This window comes from Adiantum capillus-veneris, chromosome 24 (genome assembly GCF_014529385.1).
Source record: "Adiantum capillus-veneris isolate H3 chromosome 24, ASM1452938v2, whole genome shotgun sequence".
In the NCBI taxonomy this organism is placed as follows: domain Eukaryota; kingdom Viridiplantae; phylum Streptophyta; class Polypodiopsida; order Polypodiales; family Pteridaceae; genus Adiantum; species Adiantum capillus-veneris.
This window is the reverse complement of record NC_140954.1, coordinates 135,032,279-135,052,820: the sequence shown is the minus strand read 5'-3', so window position 1 is coordinate 135,052,820 and position 20,542 is coordinate 135,032,279. Positions and strand designations below refer to the sequence as shown.

The window sequence follows — 20,542 nt, the reverse complement described above, 5'->3', positions numbered from 1 at the left end:
GTCATCTGCTTTGGACTCCTCGAGGCTAGAAGCGTGATCGGCTGCCATCCGCCTTTGCCTTTTTGTCTTCCGTTTCACATGGCTGACTAGAGCTCTCTGATTAACCTTTTGAGCTTTTAACGCTGTCCACTCTTTTCACATGATAGCTTTTCCATCACTTTGAGGTCTCCCACCAATGATGCAGCCTTGATTTTGGAAAATAGGACAGGGGTGTGGGTGTGAGAGAGAGAGAGAGAGAGAGAGAGAGAGGGGGCACCCTTTTTTCTTATATTTGGTGATGGATTTGTCATGTAATTATGTCTGTCCTGCATTTAATCCACTCACAAGAAATCAAACTTCATAATTCGCACCTTTTACAATGCTGCTGTTACCTTTGTTAATTGGTTGCCCACCAGCTTGCAATCACATTCCTCCAAATGAGCTACTACTACATATGCAAGAAACAGAGCCCCTTCTATGCTTGATGCTTGCTGACACCATAGTTACATAGGCCCAATGCTGCAGCTTTCACTTGGAGGCTGCCGAGCAATGTTGATAATTGATGCTAATGACAAGATCAGTCTGTATACAAAGTGATGCCATTCCCCAAATGGACCTCCCCTCTTGGAGGCTGCGAATTGTCCCATTCAGACATCATGAAGTTTGTTGACACAGAACTACTTCTGCTGCCCAAACGGGGCCTCTCAAATGGAGAATATCCATGCTCTGAGGTAGGAGAAGGTGGTAATTGTACGATTGCCGCATGGCTGCATGACCGCCGTGTGTCCCGTTGAAACTCAGGAGGAAGTTGCTCACCAGAATCCCCATAGAGATACCCTCTCTTAAGCCAAGCATCCACTGCCATCGGTGTAGGAGGTCCCATGAGTTCCTCTCCTTGCACATGCTGCCTTGCTGCATCCAATGCCATAAGAATACCTCCAAGTCTCCCATTTCTGTGATCCATTACTGAAGCAGCTTCATCGTTATATGAAGAACGGTCCTTCAACTGTTGCCATGGCACAGCTCTAATCATAGAATTTCTTGGATCTGTTTCTTGGTGAGAATGTAGTAAGCTATGAGGAAACCGACCTTGAAGATACATATTCGGATGATTGTAACCCTGTTCCATGACGCCCTCATTGGAGATGTCATTAAGTATATAGCCATTTGGGAGCATAGCTCTAGATTGTCTGTCTAATCTAGCTGGAAACCATGCATTCTGCCCCTCAAAGCCTGATGACGCTCTTGCTGGAGACCAGACATCATCATTGTGTCGCCCATGTTTGGGCAGCAACTTATCCCCAACAGAGAGCGCATCAGAGCTCTTCGGACTCGGAACTTCTATCAGATATGAAGACTCGAATCCCATGTGACTGTTGCTTCTTGAGATAGAACCCCAATCAGCCATGGATGGCGGATATGTTATCTGCAAATGTGGATTGTCATATTGAAACACACGTGGAGCCAATGGCCCCCTGTCAAGAAATGGACATGGCCCAACATATGCATCCCTGTTGGCTCCATTCAGCAAGTCGCAAGATGGTTTTCGCTCATAGAACGCATTGCTCTCCAGAAAAGTGTTTTCCATGGAGGGTGTAGAGAGTGTGCTTGTCGAGGACATTAAAGGCCTACGTTTCAGCTGAGCTTTGGGGCTTGAGGATAAATTCTTAGCCAACCTTTCTCTTCTGTCTATCCCTTCCTCCATGTGGGTACAGTTTTTGGCCTCAGGGGTAGTGACCCTTTCCGATGAGCTAATGATAATATCAGGCTGGTTGCTGCTCTCTACGTGATCACTCTCCAAACCTGCTTCTTGGCCCCTATCTAGCATATTTGCTAAGTGACCCGCAACCCCCTGGAGCTTAGCACATAGTGGCTGCTCCTCAGGAAGAGCACCCACCTCTTCTTCTATCTGCTGTAGCAATGCTTTCAATTTTGTTGTGATACAAAGCCTGCAAAAAAGTAAACATTAGGAATGATAATAAGACAATTTGGCATACAGAACAGAAGCTTCAGCCTTGAAAAATTGTAAATCTAAAGCCTAATTGGAACCATCTAAGCATGAAAAAGGATCGTCAACAATAAGATTGACAACTATACCCTTGTTGGATGCTTTGCCCTGTCCCTATATCACCCTTTACAATAGGGGTGCCATCAAGCATACGATGATCTTGGCAAACTTCTTTCTTATCATGGTCATGCTCCATCAAGCATCCGTGCAGGTGCTCAGCAATGTCCCTCAAAGGGACACGTGCTTTCCTCTCAACTGGATTAGCACCAGGAGCATCGCTGGTGCCATTTGTATCTTCAGTACCCTCCACAACGGATAAGCTCCCATGCAGCTCAGTCACACATTCCAAAATGCCCATGCTCTGGGTGCTGCTTTCATCTCTTTCCCCTTTTCCATGTTGAATGGGGGAACAAGGAACCTCTCCAGACAACTCTTTTGCGCCTTCGCTGTAATCTGATGGTGAAGCGTCACCCGTTGAATTCCCATTCAATCCTCTAGGGAACAACAAGACTCTGTCCATAAGAACGCCCTTTGCTTTCAACGCCAAAAACACCTTTTCCATTGCAGCTTCAGCTTCTTTCCTGTGCTTAATCTCTGTCTCAAGGCGGATATGCAGGTTATTGACCTGCATAACAAAAGAGGTTACTCCTCGCAAGCACTTTGTGCACTTCACAAACCAAAGCTGGTGTACATAGATGCTGAGTATCCTTTCTCATCAAGGTCAAACTTGCCCAGGGAATGCATTCAAATGATGCAGAAAGAGGTAACCAAGTTCTAAAGGTTATCATTTGTCTACACTGGTATGTCATTATAGAAGACATTTCTTAAACTATTACTTCTTTAGTCCCTGCATCTGTTTTGCAAGCCACTTGTTTACCCCACCTCTGGCATAGCTACAAATGATACAAAAGCTTGGTACAAATCAGCGAAAGGTAGAGAATCAGAAGATAGTGATGCCTCTGGATCACATTGAGTTAACACTTACAACAACGGAGCCCGTAGCAGACAAATTAGCCACTCCTTACAGCCACCGTCAACGGGGATTCTACAGTACCGCTGGCATTCATGCAATTCTCTAGGATTAAGTGTAATTGCTAATAAGATGTCATTGTTGAGATACCACCATTCCTCATGCAATTCTCTTATAGGTTTAGTGAAATTGTTCATAAGATGTCGCTGTTGTCTACGGGGATTCTACAGTATCACCACTCCTCATGCAATTCCTTACATTGAAATACTTACCTAAAAACACTTAAAGAAGCTGTCAAGCATTTAACACTGTTTTAAAGGAATCAAACAATCGAAGTGTAGATGTGCTTTCAAGAATTAGCATACCTTCTCAGACATTTCCTGAGCTTGTTGTCTAGCAGATTTCGATGTGGCTCGCTCTGCCAGCAACCTTGCCCTGAGAAATTCTATGGTCTTAGCTGATAAATCATCCACCGTAGCCATCACCAATGTCGTATTACTGCCCAAGTTGAGAAAACTAATTTACACAGCATATTTGCTGCCGATTGAGCTACAGCACAACAAAAGAAGCACCGACAGGGATTTCGATAGACACCCACATTACCTTTCAGCAGTTTGTGGATTAAAGACATTGTCTGCCACAGCTTCATGCTTGACTTTCATTCTTGCCGTTGGCTGCTCTCCACTGAAGTGCAGAATAATAAAATAGCTACATGGTGCAAGAGAAAAACTATCTCTGTTGCCTGAAAGCTGAGAGAACATGCGTTGGACAAAGTTAAGCTAGCTGTAGTCAGTCACACCTGTGTGTGTGTGTGTGTGTGTGTGTGTGTGTGTGTGTGTGTGTGTGTGTGAGAGAGAGAGAGAGAGAGAGAGAGAGAGAGAGATCTCACAAAAAAAACACACAAGCACAGACACAGGAAACGACACAAAACATGTACTAGCAGAGCAGCATGATGAAGGAAAATCCGCCCTGCTTTTACAAAGTGAAACAGGGGTTATAATGTCGGGGGACCGCACCGTGTGAATCGATCTCCTTGTCTAAAGGAAAGTGGGTACAGACTACTTGCGTGAGAGTGTGTGTGTGTGTGTGTGTGTGTTACCTAGCGAGGTCGGAGGCGCCATAGCCGATAGAGGTTGGCTTGGTGTCGGTACTCGGTAGGTCGAGTCGAGGAGAGGAAACCGTTTTGGAGTGGAGTGGAGTGGGGGGAAGCTGGAGAGGCACGCCGCAGGAAAAGTATGTGCTCACCGTGCTGTGCGCTTTTGCATGCAGGCAGCAGCCCCTGTTGGAATTGGGGTGATAAATGAAAGCTTAAACGGTAAACCCTTTAAAAACGCGATCTGCCAAACTGGTTTAGGCTCCAGGGGCTCTGTCAACACCAGGGCGAACGGACAATTTTGCTTAGGCCGGGTTCAGACGAGCCCGGTGCCAAAAAACTCGCTTTACATTGGCGGTGGCAAGATATACCTAGTGGTGGTGCTGAAGCCTTTGCACGCACTCGCGCCGATTCAATCTGTGCGGAGCACATTTCACGCGAAAAAGTAGGCAGTAGCAAAGGCCTTTCCAGGGAGGAGGGGGGGGGGGTTGCCAATTTTTAATTGGGTCCAAAAACGAGCCATAAACTTTTTGCCGAATGAGAATTCTCCACACAGGACTCATGCCACTTTGGTTTCGCCTCGTTTGAGCCCGGCCTTAGTGACTTGGGCCAATGAATACGCACACTCTTCACAAAGCCAGTCACTCATGTCCGGTGGATTACCATGGATTTTGGATAGCTTGCTTTGAAGATCAAGGGACCCTCCAAAGAAATGTTCAAGCCGCTAAACTAGTGTGCCATGATTACTCTGGAGGGGCGCTTCAGTTCAACTCATGGGCAATCATGAAGTGTAAGTACGATGTAAAAGTGAGATACAAATTCCTTCGTGCTCCTATGATTGTGATAATGTCCATACACTAAGGGCATGGTCACGCGAGGCTTAGTTTTTCGTAAGCCTCGACCAGTGCGGACCATGGCAGGTACGGATCCGCAGAGGTTGACGGGCAGCAGTGGGTAGAGAGAGAGAGGTTGATGGGCAGCAGCAGGAGAGAGAACTCGGGCAGTGACCGGCAGCTAACCGGAATAGTTTTGAAACTATGCTTAAAAAGGCATAGTTACAAAAGTGAGCCGGTGAAAACATGCAAAAGGCTGCTTTGTTAGAGCACTGGTCGAGCTGTGTTCCTCGAAACTAAGCCTCCCGTGACCATAGCCTAAGCAATTACTATAAGTCATTCAAGTAGCTCACGCCTCTTCTACAATGTGTAATGACACAATTCTAATTGATGTTTTCTAAAGACACATGTGGTACCCAATGATCATTACACTAGAATTATTATTATTTGAGTTTAGTGATGTACCTGTATTTTGTGTCAGAGGTAGATCCCAAATGCACATATTGAGTTTATCAAATGTCCAAACCTCATTAGATTGAAAAACTTTTGGGAGTTAGCAAATGTCAATAGTACTTAATGTTTGGTTACTTGGTTTCTAAAATATCTTTAAAAATGCAATTGGTACACACATGCTTCTGCACACACAAAAAGGAAGAAACCCTACATGTGTATGGCAATGGGGCATCGTTCTCTCCAAGTTTTATGAACTGTAGGGAACATGCCCTTCCCCCGTATATTTGTTTTCTCCTCCAAGTGTTGGAGGGTCATAAAATACTTCTCCTCCCATGTGGAAGGGATCAATATTCTCTCTTCAAGTCTTGAACGGTCTTTTTTTTAGGATTTTGCGATCTATGGGGATAGCGGAGGCAACCCCATTGGCATGGACTTTGTGTTTATAGCCGAGGGTAGGTGAAAGGGCGATGGTAATGCGTGTGCTAGTCTCCACCCAACCGTGCTATCTTATAGCCTCCCCCTAGCGTACACATTATCCGGTCGTGCCGGTGGCCTTGCCCGTACGACCCATGTCCTTACATTACCACCCCCCCCCCCCCCCCCCCCCCCCCCCCCCCCCCCCCCTTGGAGAATCATTTTTGTCCTCAAAAACAAACGTAAGAAAACATTTCTTAAGTGCAGAGACATTCTCCCATGTAGAACCTTCTTCAGGTCTATCTAGCCATTTTACCAACACCTGTCGTCTGACATGATGTTTGGTGCGAAGCTTATGAGAATCCAAAATCTTTTCGGGCTCATGAGGGATGCTTGGTGGTTTGATAAGGTCAACTAACACACCTGTGTGAATGACATTATCATTCTGTCCTACATGTTTTCTAAACGGCTAACATTAAAAACATGATGAACTCGTGAGTGCTCTGGAAGAGCTAAATTATAGACCACTTGATCTATATGTTTGAGAATGGTAAACGGTCCACAATAGCGTGGTGAAAGTTTAGCAACTTTTCCCATCTTCAGACTTTCTGAATGCTCCGGAACCTTGAGGAAAACCTTGTCTCCTTCTTTGAAAGTAGGAAGACGACGATGCTCATCTGCGTACTTCTTATATCGATCTTGAGCTTGCTTAACATTCTGTCTAGCAACTCGAAGCATATCAAAATGGTCTTGAGAAAATCCTTCACTTGTTGTATATTCTCCTTAGCCAACCCCACCGTAACGTGTGATCTAGGTTGAAATCCATATAAAAGCATAAATGGACTAAACCCTATAGTCACATGCTTTGAACTATTATAAGCAAATTCCAATATAGGTAAGTAGTCTTTCTTGCTAACGTACGCTCGTAGCATATCCTCTAGCACTTGATTAACTCTTTCGGTTTGACCATCTGTTTCTGGATTATCAGTCGTACTTAGATTAAGTTTAGTTTCCAACTTTTGGAACACAGCTCTCCAGAAGTGATTATCGAACTTTTGATCTCTGTCACTAATGATACTAGCTGGAAGACTGTAGAGTCTATATATATGCTCTACAAATGGTCGTGCTAATTTCATTGTCTTAACTGTAGTCTTAGTGGGAATGAATCGACCCATCTTTGTGAGACGGTTTACAATTACCCATATGGCATCATGGCCACGATTTGTAGTAGGTAGTCCTACTACAAAATCCATAGAGATACTCTCCCACTTACCTTGTGGAATCTCTAAAGGATGTAAAAGGCCACCTACCTTGAAACGCTCTCCCTTATTAACTTGGCACTGTTGGCAATTTAGTACGTACTCTTGAACATCATGATGTAAGCCTGGCCAATAAAATTGCCGTCGAACTAAGGCATATGTCTTACGAATACCTAGATGACCAGCACTTGGACTATCGTGACACTCAAATAATATTTGACGCCTAGCGTATGAGTCCTTTGGCATACATACTCTACTCTTGTGGAGTAGGTGTAATGGAATTGGCCTATTTAATTTGTGAGTAGCGAAAATTAATGAGAGTACGTTTGAGAAATGACTTTGTGAGCATAGCAGGTGAACATAATTGAAGATAGCAACATAATCATAGCAATTAGTTAACTTGGCATGAACAATACTTTTGCAAGAGAGAGAATTTAGAGAACATGACAACAGTTGAGGACCGGATTTATGTGGAGCCGATCCCCCCTCCAATAGGCATTTGTATTATGATTTCTCCCATTAAGAGTAACTTGTTACAATACAATCTTTGTGTTCCTTGTGACCTAGGTGATGCAATGAAGATGGAAAGCTTCATGCATCACAAACATAACATAAACTTGAAGAAAGATTTAGCTATCCCAAGCCTCAGTCCCAAGACCTCAAACACCTTCGAAGGTGGAGAGAGCTAGCAGGGAATGAGGGTAGGGAAGAGGAAGAAGAAACATTTCGTAGGAGAAAGAATTAGTTCCTCACTTATCATAACTCTTGTTGCTGGCATACATAATAGCATAGTAATGAAGAAGAAGGAGATGGCAAGCTTAAGCATTGAAGCATGGCTCTTGGTTAGATTTGCACTCCATATCCAAGAGTGTTGGTGTAGGCTCTCAACCTCTACTTGCTTGGAGAAGGAGAGGGAGCTCTTGCACTTTGCATAGCACACAATGAGACTGTTTGTGTGTGTGTGTGGGTGAGTATACTCCCTAAGCAACCCCCTAGCTTGCTTGGGTCGAGACCCTCCCTTGTAGCTCATGCTTGAAGCTTAGCCAATCATAAGCAGGAGGCATTACAAGCAGCAAGGGTAGCCTTGAGACAAGTGTCCCCCTTTCCCCTTTGAGAGAGAGGGCTAGATAAATAATAAATCAATTAATTAAATCATAAATTATCATTGGACCCCTTGGGTGGCCAACCAATAGGTTTCAGGCACACCATGAGGGCAACATGAGGAGGAACTTGACAAGTGTCCCTTTTGCTTTCTTTGTACCATGCATGCCTTGTGTGAGTGTGTGGGTGTTCTCTCTCATCCCCCCTCATGTAGGGCTCTCCCCCTCCTTGTAGGGATTGAATATTTGAGTTTTTGACACCTCAAACCCCTCATGCATAGGCCTAGCTCCCACCACAAGCTTGGCTCTTAAGCGCTTTAAGCTTGGGCTGGATTCTCACCTCAAGTGCAACCCTAGAATCTCAAGCACCTCAAGCATCTCAATGATTAAGCACCTCAATCATCAAGCACCTTAGTCATCAAGCATGACAAGCAAGACAAGCACCTTGAGCTGGGTCGGGTTCCCGCGCCTCAAGCTCAGCCCTAGCTTACCTAAGGTCAAAGGACTTTTACACACATTATTGGAGGTCTTCAATGAAGCTAACCCTAAGGTATTATGCTGCATTTGTTATCCTTGATCTTTGATAGACCATCTCTCATTTGGGCCCCTTTACCATTGGCCCCGTGTTGAGATAGATCTATAAGCACATGTCTATATCTTAACACTTGTTCCCGTTTATTAAGTGATCAATTTAATATGAAAAAATCATTTGGGTTGGTTAGATATTAGATATTAGATTTTATGACATTACCTCTCTCTTGAAATCATAGTCGTCCTCGACTATGAGGTAGAAGAAATAAAGCCTTAGTCATTAGTCAATTTTACTTGGCGTGTAGAGGATCCCTTTTTACCCTACGACATCTTTCCAAGATGGATGACTAATCCATTTGGTGCTTGGGAGACATAGCTGCCGTAAGCATGTCTACTCTTTAGTCCATTTCATTCTCCCAAAGTAGATTGACAAATTCTACTTGGTGTTTGAGAGACGTCGTCATCACAAACATGATTCTAAGAATGCAGACTAGTTAAATTTGTGTACAATTAAAAAGAGGACTAGTCTTATAAGACAAAAACATGACTCATTTTAAAGAAATTTGTACATTTGCTTACTTTAATGTAGCATTGTAAGCATTGACAAGGTTCATTCTATCCTTAAGCTGTATTCCTTGCATCCATCTAGCATCTTCAAAAGGATAATTTTTGAACTTAATAAGATACAGTCGGATAATCTTACCATGTCGTAGTACCTTGTCTTTATGCCGAAGGATAGCTTTGGGTTGTAGCACCTCTTCTTGGTTTTCAACTTTGGGAGGGTCTTCAATAATTGGTTCAGTTGGTGGCTCTCCTTTGTAGGGCTTAAGTAGGCTTACATGAAAGGCATTGTGTACGAGCCAATGGTTGGGCAACTTGAGTTGATAAGCTGTCTCATTGATGGGCTTCAAGATTTGGAAAGGACCATAGTATCTTTTTGCTAGTTTAGCATAATACTTTTGATGGCCCGTAGGATTTTTGCCCATCGTTTGCCTTAATCGAGCCTTAGGAAACTTGAGTAAGACCCAATCATTTTCTTTGAACATTCAAGCTCTTCTGTGCTTATCAGCAGCATCTTTTTGCCTTTGTTGAAAGATGGATATAGCCTCCTTACTCTTTTGAAAAGATTCTTGTAGGTCACGACTATACTCATCGACGGTGAAGATCTTCCCATGTACTTTGAGTAGCAAGGGACTTTTAGGTCTTCCCTTAATGATCGCAAAAGGTGCTTTTCCCGTAGAAGTATGTACAGTATTATTGTAGGCATACTCTACAAGAGGTAAGTACTTTTCCCATTGTGAGCGTTGATCTACTTCAATAACATAAGTCTTGAGTAGATTGAGTATCGTAAGATTGGCTATCTCACTTTGGCCATCCGTTTGTGGGTGATAGGCCGAAGAGAAATTCAACCTTGTTCCTAGATTTTCAAAGAGACCTTTCCAAAAATTACTAGTCATTCTAGGATCTCTATCTGACACGATGGATGTGGGTAATCCATGGTGCTTGAAAATCTGAGATATGAAGAGAGTTGCCATTTGATGTGTCTTAATAGTCTTTTTGACAAGAATAAAATGTGCTTGCTTGCTAAACCTGTCGACTATTGTCCATATTCCTGTATTCCCATGGATAGACTTGGATAATCCAAAGATGAAATCCATGGATATAGTCTCCCATGGTGAACTTGGGATAGGCAATGGCTGGAGTAATCCAGGTTGCTTCCCTCTATCATACTTGGTCTTTTGGCATACTACACATTTTGAAGCATACTCTTGTATGTCCACTTTCATGGTAGGCCAATAGAAGTACTTCTCTACTCCTCGGAGAGTAGGTTAAATACCTCTATGTCCCACATATGGAGGAGCATGGGATTCATACATAACTTTCTCACGAAGGGAATGTGTAACACATAGACTATTGTCGTGGAGAAGATAACCATCCTGAAAGGTGAATGGTTCCTCTTTCTTCCCCAAAGCAAGGGCTGAAATTATGTCTCTAAGGTCAGGGTCAGTAGCATACTCATCTATCATAGAGGATAGATCATTGTGAGTAGCTATAGACACCGCATTAACTTTTGGTCGTCGTGAAAGTGCATCGGCCACTTGATTGTGCTTACCAGCTATGTGAGCAATATGGAAATTAAATTTGCCCACCTCATTTGTTTTTCGGAAAGCTTGGTTTGCGTCATGAAATACTTGAGACTTTGGTGTTCGGATCGTAGGATAAATGGAGTCCCCAATAGGTAGTGCTTCCATGTGTCTAGGGCATTTAGAACAGCTAATAGCTCTTTCTCATAAATGCCCAAGACTCGTTCATCAGTTTTGAGCCTTCGGCTCTCATATGCTATGGCATGCCCTTCTTGAAGCAAAATTGCTCCAAGGCAATCACCACAAGCATCACATTGGACCTCAAAGGGATTTGAGAGATCTGGAAGGATGAGGACTGGTTGGGAAGTAAGCTTCTCTTTGAGCTTATCAAAAGCATTTTGCTCCTTAGTAGTCCATACATACTTATCTTTCTTCTTAGTTAAGTCGTATAGTGGTCTTGCTACTTGAGAGAATTTTGCTATGAAGCTTCTATAGTATGCGCACATACCAATAAAGCTTCTTAGCTCATGTAGATTTCTTGGGTTAGGCCATGATTTTATTACCTCTAACTTTGATGGATCCATACGGATACCATCGTGAGAGATAATATGACCTAGGTATTGAATCTCTTGAAGGAAGAATTCGCTTTTCTTTTGGTTGAGAAAAAGCTTGTTCCCCCTCAATGCTTGAAAAATCACTTGGAGATGTTGCTTATGTTCCTCCAAAGACTTGGAGTAGATGATGATATCATCAAAGAACACTCCAGTGAATTTGCGGTATGGTCTAAAAATTTTCTCCATCAGACGATTGAACGTAGCTGGTGCATTAGTCAAGCCAAAAGGCATGACTAGATATTCATAAAGACCAAACGTTGTGCGAAACGCAGTCTTTAAGATATCTTCATCCACTATCCTTATTTGATGATAGCCACTCTTAAGGTCAATCCTACTGAAGTAGGTAGAGCCTTGTAGCTTATCAAATAGATCTTCTACCCGAGGCACGGGAAATCTGTTTTTGATAGTGATATGGTTTAGTGCTCGATAGTCCACACACATACGGTATGTACCATCTTTCTTTTGCACTGAAAGGACTGGAGAACAAAAGGGAGAGGAACTATGCCTCACCATCCCTTTGTCTACCAATTCCTGTACTTGCCTCATGATCTCCTCTTGTTGAGCTTGTGAGACTCGATAAGGAGGTTTGTTAGGCGGTGAGCCTCCTAGAAGGAGCTCAATGCGATGGTCATCATCCCCTCGTGCTGGAGGTAAGTCCATAGGGATATCATCAATTAACACATCTTGGAATCCTTTTAGAAAATTAGACAAGTCTAACTCTTCTTGATTCCTACCATTTACATTTGATGAAACATTAGTATCTTTTAGAGACTCTTTGAAAAAAATCATGTACGCAGAAACTGAGCTCTTCATTGACTTATCAAAAGCAAGAGGATTTACAAGTGGAATAGTGCGACCACGCCCACTAGCATCTATATACATGTTCTTTCCCCTGTAGGTGAAGTAGATTCTCCTTTTAGGGAACTTCATGTTGGCAACCATGCGATCAAACCATGGTACCCCTAGGATAGCATCCTCATGCTGGAGAAGAGAGATGAAGAAGTCTTCTTTGTCGACATAGCTTTGGACATGAAGCCTCAACTTCCCAATCAAGGGAGTAACGGAGGCTTGCTGTCCCTTGAAAGCTGTGTCAGTCATTACCATATCTCCCATCTCAAAAGCTTGAATGCCCAACTTGGCGGCCAACTCCATCGATATGAAGTTCAGAGTAGAGCCAGGGTCAAACAAGATGAAGGCATCATGCTCTCTTATCTTTCCCCAAGCATAGGAAAGTGATGATCCTTTGCAATGAGCATCCTCTTTTGGAGCTTCGATGGTGGAAGCCCTAGGAGTCTCATTGTAAGTATTCTTCTTGGGGCAAGAACGATAGCCGTGTCCTTGCTCCCCACACTTGAAACACTTATGGTCCTTGCAAACAGCTTCAAGCTCTTCAGGATCAGAGAGTTTGTTTTTACCTTTGTAAACTCCCTTCTCCTTGAACCGATTGTTGTTGTTGTTGAAAGTGACTTGGGAAGTATTTTGAGCATTGGTTTTCCCCTTTGCATCATTTTTGTCTTTGTTTTCCATGGGCTTGACATTACGTCTAGCCCCTTGATGGAAATTGATGCGTGAAGCAACCATGGTGTGATGGATTACTTCGCTAATAGTGCCACGCTGTTGAGAGTTGATGTATTCGGCCATCTCTTCAGGTAATCCCGCACAAAATTGCTGCCTTTGCTCGGCAAAGTCTATCTTTTGAAAGACAGTAGCCTTGAGATGTAAATCCCAAAACTTGTGTACATACTTGTGGATAGACTCATGAGAGAGAAGCTTCAAGCTACTCCATGCAGTAAGCACTTTGTCTTTTGTATCGCTTGCGAGGAATTGCTTCATGATGGAAACTCGTAGAGTTTTCCATGTATTTGGGGCTTCACCATTGCCACGAAGGCTAGCTCACCATTGACGAGATGATTTTTGGAAGTGCATAGCTACATGGCGTAGCATGGAGAACTCTGTGAAGCCCTCGTATCCAAAGACCGCATCAAATTGCTGGATGAAAGACAACACTTTGTCGGTAGCACCAAAGGTGCCATCATAGGTGAGAAAAGAGATACTCTTTCCTCCCTCCTTGAACTTCTTTAGCTTTTGTGACCTTCGCCATGCAAGAAATGCTTTGCGATGTCCTCCCCTCTTGTATTCTCTAGGAGAATAGCCATAACTTTCGTCGGAAGAGGATGAAGGTGAAGAAGAAGGAGAACAGGGTGACCACTTCCTAGCCCTTGTCTTCCTTTGTTTCCTCTCTTACCTTTCAGAGTGATGAGGACAAGGACTATGTGTTAATCTTTTCCTCTTGGGAGGAGTGGGAGGAGTGGGCGACCGTCTTCAGACTTTGTGAATGCTCCGAAACCTTGAGGAAAACCTTGTCTCCTTCTTCGAAAGTAGCAAGACGACGATGCTCATCTGCGTACTTCTTATATCGATCTTGAGCTTGCTTAACATTCTGTCTAGCAACTCGAAGCATATCAAAATGTTCTTGAGAAAATCCTTCGCTTGTTGTATATTCTCCTGAGCCAACCCCACCGTAACGTGTGATCTAGGTTGAAATCACATAAAAGCATAAATGGACTAAACCCTATAGTCACATGCTTTGAACTATTATAAGCAAATTCCAATATAGGTAAGTAGTCTTTCTTGCTAACGTACGCTCGTAGCATATCCTCTAGCACTTGATTAACTCTTTCGGTTTGACCATCTGTTTCTGGATGATCAGTCGTACTTAGATTAAGTTTAGTTTCCAACTTTTGGAACACAGCTCTCCAGAAGTAATTATCAAAATTTTGATCTCTGTCACTAATGATACTAGCTGGAAGACTGTAGAGTCTATATATATGCTCTACAAATAGTCATGATAATTTCATTGTCTTAACCGTAGTCTTAGTGGGAATGAATCGACCCATCTTTGTGAGACGGTTTACAATTACCCATATGGCATCATGGCCACGATTCGTAGTAGGTAGTCCTACTACAAAATCCATAGAGATACTCTCCCACTTACCTTGTGGAATCTCTAAAGGATATAAAAGGCCACCTACCTTGAAACGCTCTCCCTTATTAACTTGGCACTGTTGGCAATTTAGTACGTACTCTTGAACATCATGATGTAAGCCTAGCCAATAAAATTGCCGTCGAACTAAGGCATATGTCTTACGAATACCTAGATGATCAGCACTTGGACTATCGTGACACTCAAATAATATTTGACGCCTAGCGTATGAGTCCTTTGGCACACATACTCTACTCTTGTGGAGTAGGTGTAATGGAATTGGCCTATTTAATTTGTGAGTAGCGGAAATTAATGAGAGTACGTTTGAGAAATGACTTTGTGAGCATAGCAAGTGAACATAATTGAAGATAGCAACATAATCATAGCAATTAGTTAACTTGGCATGAACAATACTTTTGCAAGAGAGAGAATTTAGAGAACATGACAACGGTTGAGGACCGGATTTATGTGGAGCCAATCCCCCCTCCAATAGGCATTTGTATTATGATTTCTCCCATTAAGAGAGACTTGTTACAATACAATCTTTGTGTTCCTTGTGACCTAGGTGATGCAATGAAGATGGAAAGCTTCATGCATCACAAACATAACATAAACTTGAAGAAAGCTTTAGCTATCCCAAGCCTCAATCCCAAGACCTCAAACACCTTCGAAGGTGGAGAGAGCTAGCAGGGAATGAGGGTAGGGAAGAGGAAGAAGAAACATTTCGTAGGAGAAAGAATTAGTTCCTCACTTATCATAACTCTTGTTGCTACTATACATAATAGCATAGTAATGAAGAAGAAGGAGATGGCAAGCTTAAGCATTGAAGCATGGCTCTTGGTTGGATTTGCACTCCATATCCAAGAGTGTTGGTGTAGGCTCTCAACCTCTACTTGCTTGGAGAAGGAGAGGGAGCTCTTGCACTTTGCATAGCACACAATGAGACTGTTTGTGTGTGTGTGTGTGTGGGTGAGTATACTCCCTAAGCAACCCCCTAGCTTGCTTGGGTCGAGACCCCCCCTTGTAGCTCATGCTTGAAGCTTAGCCAATCATAAGCAGGAGGCATTACAAGCAGCAAGGGTATCCTTGAGACAAGTGTCCCCCTTTCCCCTTTGAGAGAGAGGGCTAGATAAATGATAAATCAATTAATTAAATCCTAAATTATCATTGGACCCCTTGGGTGGCCAACCAATAGGGTTCAGGCACAGCATGAGGGCAACATGAGGAGGAACTTGACAAGTGTCCCTTTTGCTTTCTTTGTACCATGCATGCTTTGTGTGAGTGTGTGGGTGTTCTCTCTCATCCCCCCTCATGTAGGGCTCGCCCCCTCCTTGTAGGGATTGAATATTTGAGTTTTTGACACCTCAAGCCCCTCATGCATAGGCCCAGTTCCCACCACAAGCTTGGTTCTTAAGCACTTTAAGCTTGGGTTGGCTTCTCACCTCAAGTGCAACCCTAGCATCTCAAGCATGTCAAGAACCTCAAGCATCTCAATGATTAAGAACCTCAATAATCTCAAGCACCTCAAGCACCTTAGTCATCAAGCATGACAAGCACGTCGAGCTGGGTCGGGTTCCCGCGCCTCAAGCTCACCCTAGCTTACCTAAGGTCAAAGGACTTTTACACACATTATTGGAGGTCTTCAATGAAGTTAACCCTAAGGTATTATGCTGCATTTGTTAGCCTTGATCTTTGATAGACCATCTCTCATTTGGACCCCTTTACCATTGGCCCCGTGTTGAGATAGATCTATAAGCACATTTCTATATCTTAACACTTGTTCCCGTTTATTCCCTCACATTAAGTGATCAATTTAATATGAGAAAATCATTTGGGTTGGTTAGATATTAGATATTAGATTTTATGACAGTAGGTAGCCATCATCAATGAAAAAATTCTTCCATCGCTTAAGCTCTTCCTGAGTAGGAGTGGAGCTCTGTGTGTTGGAGTTTTTATATGTGTGAGGTCCCCACCCCGCCGTATCAACCGGCCGATGTGATGGCGAACCTAGTGGCCACTAGATCTATTGCGGAAGCAAACAAAATGGTTCAGGGTTCGACTAGCGGGCAATCTCTCATCACAAGGTGAGTCGAGATCGAGCCTACTAGTATGTAGATCTAGCTCCACCTCGCAGGGGAAGCGTACTTGAACTATCTAGCGATCCTAAGACCCACCTTCCAAGAGGAGAGAAACCCCGAGTGCCTTTTTCCCCATGTTTCAGAGGCACATACTCTCGAGGATTCGCCGCTCTAGGGGCAATGAGTAATACTAATATCGAGTAAGCACTATGGGGACAGAGAGTTCCCGACCCATCGGGACCACCCATCTCGTAGGCTTTGGCAACCCGAGCCAAGCCCCCACTTTCCACCCCCACACTCACACTTCATCGTGTGACCTAATTACTACCACAAAGGTTGTTCAACATAAATATTCCTTGTTTAATTCCGAATCACATGGTTCGTTAAAACAGCCCTTCAACCAGTATTGCAAACAACACCAAGACAGAATTCTAGTAAAAATTCTACTCAAACTTATTCATAAAAATTCCAATGTCCTGGAGGTACAACATCCCCCCTCCAGCGAGAGTTCACTCCTCCCGTTGTCGCCTAGCTGCCCATACAACTAGGTATGTCCACCGCATAGAAAGCACGTCATGGACACTCCCACCGCATAGAAAGCAAGACGTGGGTTCCCACCGCATAGAAAGCAAGTCGTGGGTATCCACCGCATAGAAAGCAAGTCGTGGATTCAAGAGCCCTTAACGAGGAACTCTGTCCCCTGTGATCAGTAGGGGGGTCAGGACTGATTCAACATTGGAAATAAAATGAACATGCTGAGCTAAATTTTTCCTAGCAAACATTCTTTCCTATTGCAAACAGCATACCCATCAAACATTACCTTCCTACTTTAGAACTTAATGTACAATGATTTCAATGCCGAGGTTTCCGTCGGATTTCTCCAACATGTTTGGGGATATGAGCATTCCTAATTAGCGTATGCAATGTTAATTTAAACAACTTGAATAAAAAATATGATCTACCTCTTCCACTTCTTCATCGATGGCCCGTGAGATGGCCGGTATTTGTTCCTCCATGGGAGCCTTCCCCTTCCCGTTGACATTGCTCGTTCCTGCCTCACGATCATGGGCACCACCGAAGCGCGTCCTCTTAACTGGGGCCATTTCTCACTACTTTAAATGATTAGCTTGGAGAAAGAGCTAATTAAAGTTCACAAGCATCATAACAGTCCAATGGGTAGATTAGTGACATCAATTAATCCCTCCTATATGAGAGTCTAGATTTCTTTCATAAAGTAATCATTAAGGATGGCACATAATCCTATGGGAACCGGCTCTAAGATAATTATTCGGCTTACATGATCAAGAATAATTAGGATTTCACTATTGGAATAACCAGCGAATTGGATTAAGTATGATTAAACTATTCCTAGCAATTAGATGATGCAGATTTACCCTATGCATATGTGTGAGGAAAAACCAATTCTTAGAGACTTATTGACGGATTAATTTCTCCTTAATTACGTCTTCATGCATAAGAGAAATGAATTCAATTAAGCTACAATGTTAATGAGTGATTACAATAGTGATTCTCTTCAATCTGCACAAATACTAGCTTACCGATTAATTACTATGCTATCTAAAGAGAGAAGATTCTGATAATTATGCTCTAATCATTAATCGAGAGTGAAGAATGGCTGATAATTCAGCTATGGAATGATGATTACATAATAGAGTACGAATAAGGAGAATTTAGAGAGTAGTCATAGAGATTTTCGGCTAGGAATAGGCATAATGTACGAGAAATTTTGATGGTAGAGAAAGGGATTTTCAGATGGCATTAATTAATCTGTCGTTACCGTGATTAAGGTCTGGTAATCTTCTCGATTTTCTGATCTAATCGAGCTTCTTGAGATGAAAATTCGGCAGCACCTCCCTCCTAGCTTCTTCTTCAATACGTGTGTGATTCGGCAGCACCTCCCCAATGTATGTGGGTGTGTGTGTATGCACTGTGTGTGTGTGATCATAAGTGTGTGTGTGTGTGTGCAGGTCTTTAAATAGGCTCCTACAGGCTGAAAATCGGTCTAGGTTGCTAAATGCATCTGGGAGCTTCTCCAGTTAAGCATGGCAAGTCCAGTTCTCTGCCCACCAAGTGTCAGGTTGGCTTGGTTAACTGGTTTTGAGACTGAGTTGCAGGCTTGGCAGCTTTCCCAAGACTCCCACAAAGCAAGAGGGCGCCCCCTAGTTGCTAAAGCTGATCTGGAGTGGCCTGGGACCTGTTCCCACACAAACCGGGCCCCCGGTACCTCCCCGGACAATTTTTACGAAATTTGGTTCTAGGCTAAAACGGGTCATACGAATCGGATTTTGATACCGTAAATTTCCATACGAAGCTCTAACTAAGGCATACTGGCCCGAGTACCTGCCATATTTAGCAGCCCTCGGGGTCCAAAAATGCATTTTTCCCAAATTTGGGGTACGGGTGCAGTTTTTCGAGACGATCAAAACTGAACGGGTCGGGTGACCAAAAACTTACTATTTTTGGAAAATTTTCACAAAAATTATTTTAATTCACATTTTGAAGCTTTATAACATTCTAAACATCATGGCACTGACAGAATCTGGAAAACTGCTAAAAATAGTAACTTATTCCATTATGATTATTTCATGGTACAAGGGTGTTCCTTTTGATCGGGGTCAGAGACCTTACAATATGCACGTGTAGAGACATGTTGATTTGGTTGTACAGAGACATGTGAGTGTGAGGGATCCCATTTTAAAATTACACTCCACATTGTTGGGGGTTCCATCGTTGCATAGCTCCAATGACCAACAAAATTATCAATCCGGAGGGATGAAATACCTGGCTAAGGCATAGAAACACTCACACGATTAGTGAGCTAATCATGGCAACACAAATGGTTGACTCTATGAGGTGAGCTTCTCGGTCTATAGAGGAGCTAAGCCACAATCAAGGGACATCTCCACATCCACTTCTCTTCACCTCTAATCAACCCAATCACACACACTAACGATTGCAAGACGCACACAACACTAATCCTATCATGCAACACACTAATTGCAAGCACACACACATAGATCTATTGTAACAGGACTTAATTTTGAGGTGTTTTAGCGATAAATTTTGTTTTTCTGGGAAGTTTTGGTCGTCTTAAAGTTAGTCCACTGTGTAGAAGGATGTGTGGATTGTTTTCGTCCAATAAATTTTTTTGATCCGGAAGGCACTTTCTGGGGCATTTTTGAAGGTGTTAACGTGAGATTTTGAAAAAGTGATGTATGAAGCGATTGAAGCCTGTGTTATAAGGAACAACTTTGGTTCTCTGAGTCTTTACAGATTTTGATGTTTTGATGCTCGTTGAGGGCCAAAGATTAAGAAAAAAGTGGGATTTGCTGTTTTTGCATCGTTTTTGTAGAAAATGTTGTTTTGCAGGTTGATTTTCAGCAAATCAGAGCAGGCTATGGAAATTTTCCATCACATAGCCGTCGAAGAGCACAACGAGGGCAACAAGATTGTGTGAGACGGACTTGGGCTATTTTGGCTCCGTTTGGGAGTTATGTTCAGTTGAAGATAGTTGAAAAAAGTTTTAAAAATCTAACCTTTACGGATCGCTTCGCGATCACGTTCTTACCTTATTCTCGCAGGTATACTTGGCGCGCAAGTCGAGTCGACCGAACGCCAAAAATAGAAAAGCGGCTATTTTAAGAGGTCGCATGCTTTTGGAGGAAAAATCAGAATAGAAAGACGGGTGGTGCGTTTTGGGGATCATTCACCGATCTCTTCTTCTGCGAGTGCGAGTGCGAGTGAGACGCTGCATGCAAGCGAACTGAAGCTCGGGGGTGGTCGGGAGGTTCGAGCTCCGTACAACGGAGTGCACCCATATATTTTATTGCTCCTCTGTTGTATCAGACTCTATCAATACAAAGATCTCTTTCTCTATCTTTTGCTGTCTATCTCTATTATTCTGTTCCTGTGACATCTATCGAGCACCACACTCCAATCAAACCTACATGCACACACAAGCAAGAGAGGACAATCACACAAGATTAGAGAGGGGTTAACCACTAATTAGTTACGATATAGCTAATCGAAACATCATAAGCAATCATAAGAAGCAGAGAGAGGCATAGTGAAAGAGAATTAAGCATTGATTAGTGTTAACCAAGTCACACGAGCAAGGAGAAG

General features: G+C 43.0%; 1 protein-coding gene across 1 annotated transcript; it reads right to left on the bottom strand.

Annotated features, from left to right (window-relative positions):
- Nucleotides 1-207: 207 nt before the first annotated feature.
- LOC147427190 (uncharacterized) lies at nt 208-4,267 on the bottom strand. The gene is made up of 5 exons (XM_086498384.1): nt 4,057-4,267; nt 3,561-3,706; nt 3,323-3,455; nt 2,077-2,612; nt 208-1,928 (listed from the first exon to the last, which is right to left on the bottom strand). The coding sequence occupies exons 2-5, from the start codon at nt 3,617-3,619 to the stop codon at nt 557-559; spliced, it is 2,100 nt and encodes a 699-aa protein (XP_086354510.1). The 5' UTR covers nt 3,620-3,706; nt 4,057-4,267; the 3' UTR covers nt 208-556.
- Nucleotides 4,268-20,542: the final 16,275 nt, after the last annotated feature.

Bases quoted from the DNA above. Each gene is read 5' to 3' on its own strand.
- LOC147427190 (XM_086498384.1), bottom strand. From the start codon at position 3,619: ATGAAAGTCAAGCATGAAGCTGTGGCAGACAATGTCTTTAATCCACAA. The intron at 2,613-3,322 runs GTATGCTAATTC...TTTGTTATGCAG, and splicing joins CTCAGGAAATGTCTGAGAAG to GTCAATAACCTGCATATCCG. The intron at 1,929-2,076 runs GTATAGTTGTCA...ACTTTTTTGCAG, and splicing joins GGGCAAAGCATCCAACAAGG to GCTTTGTATCACAACAAAAT.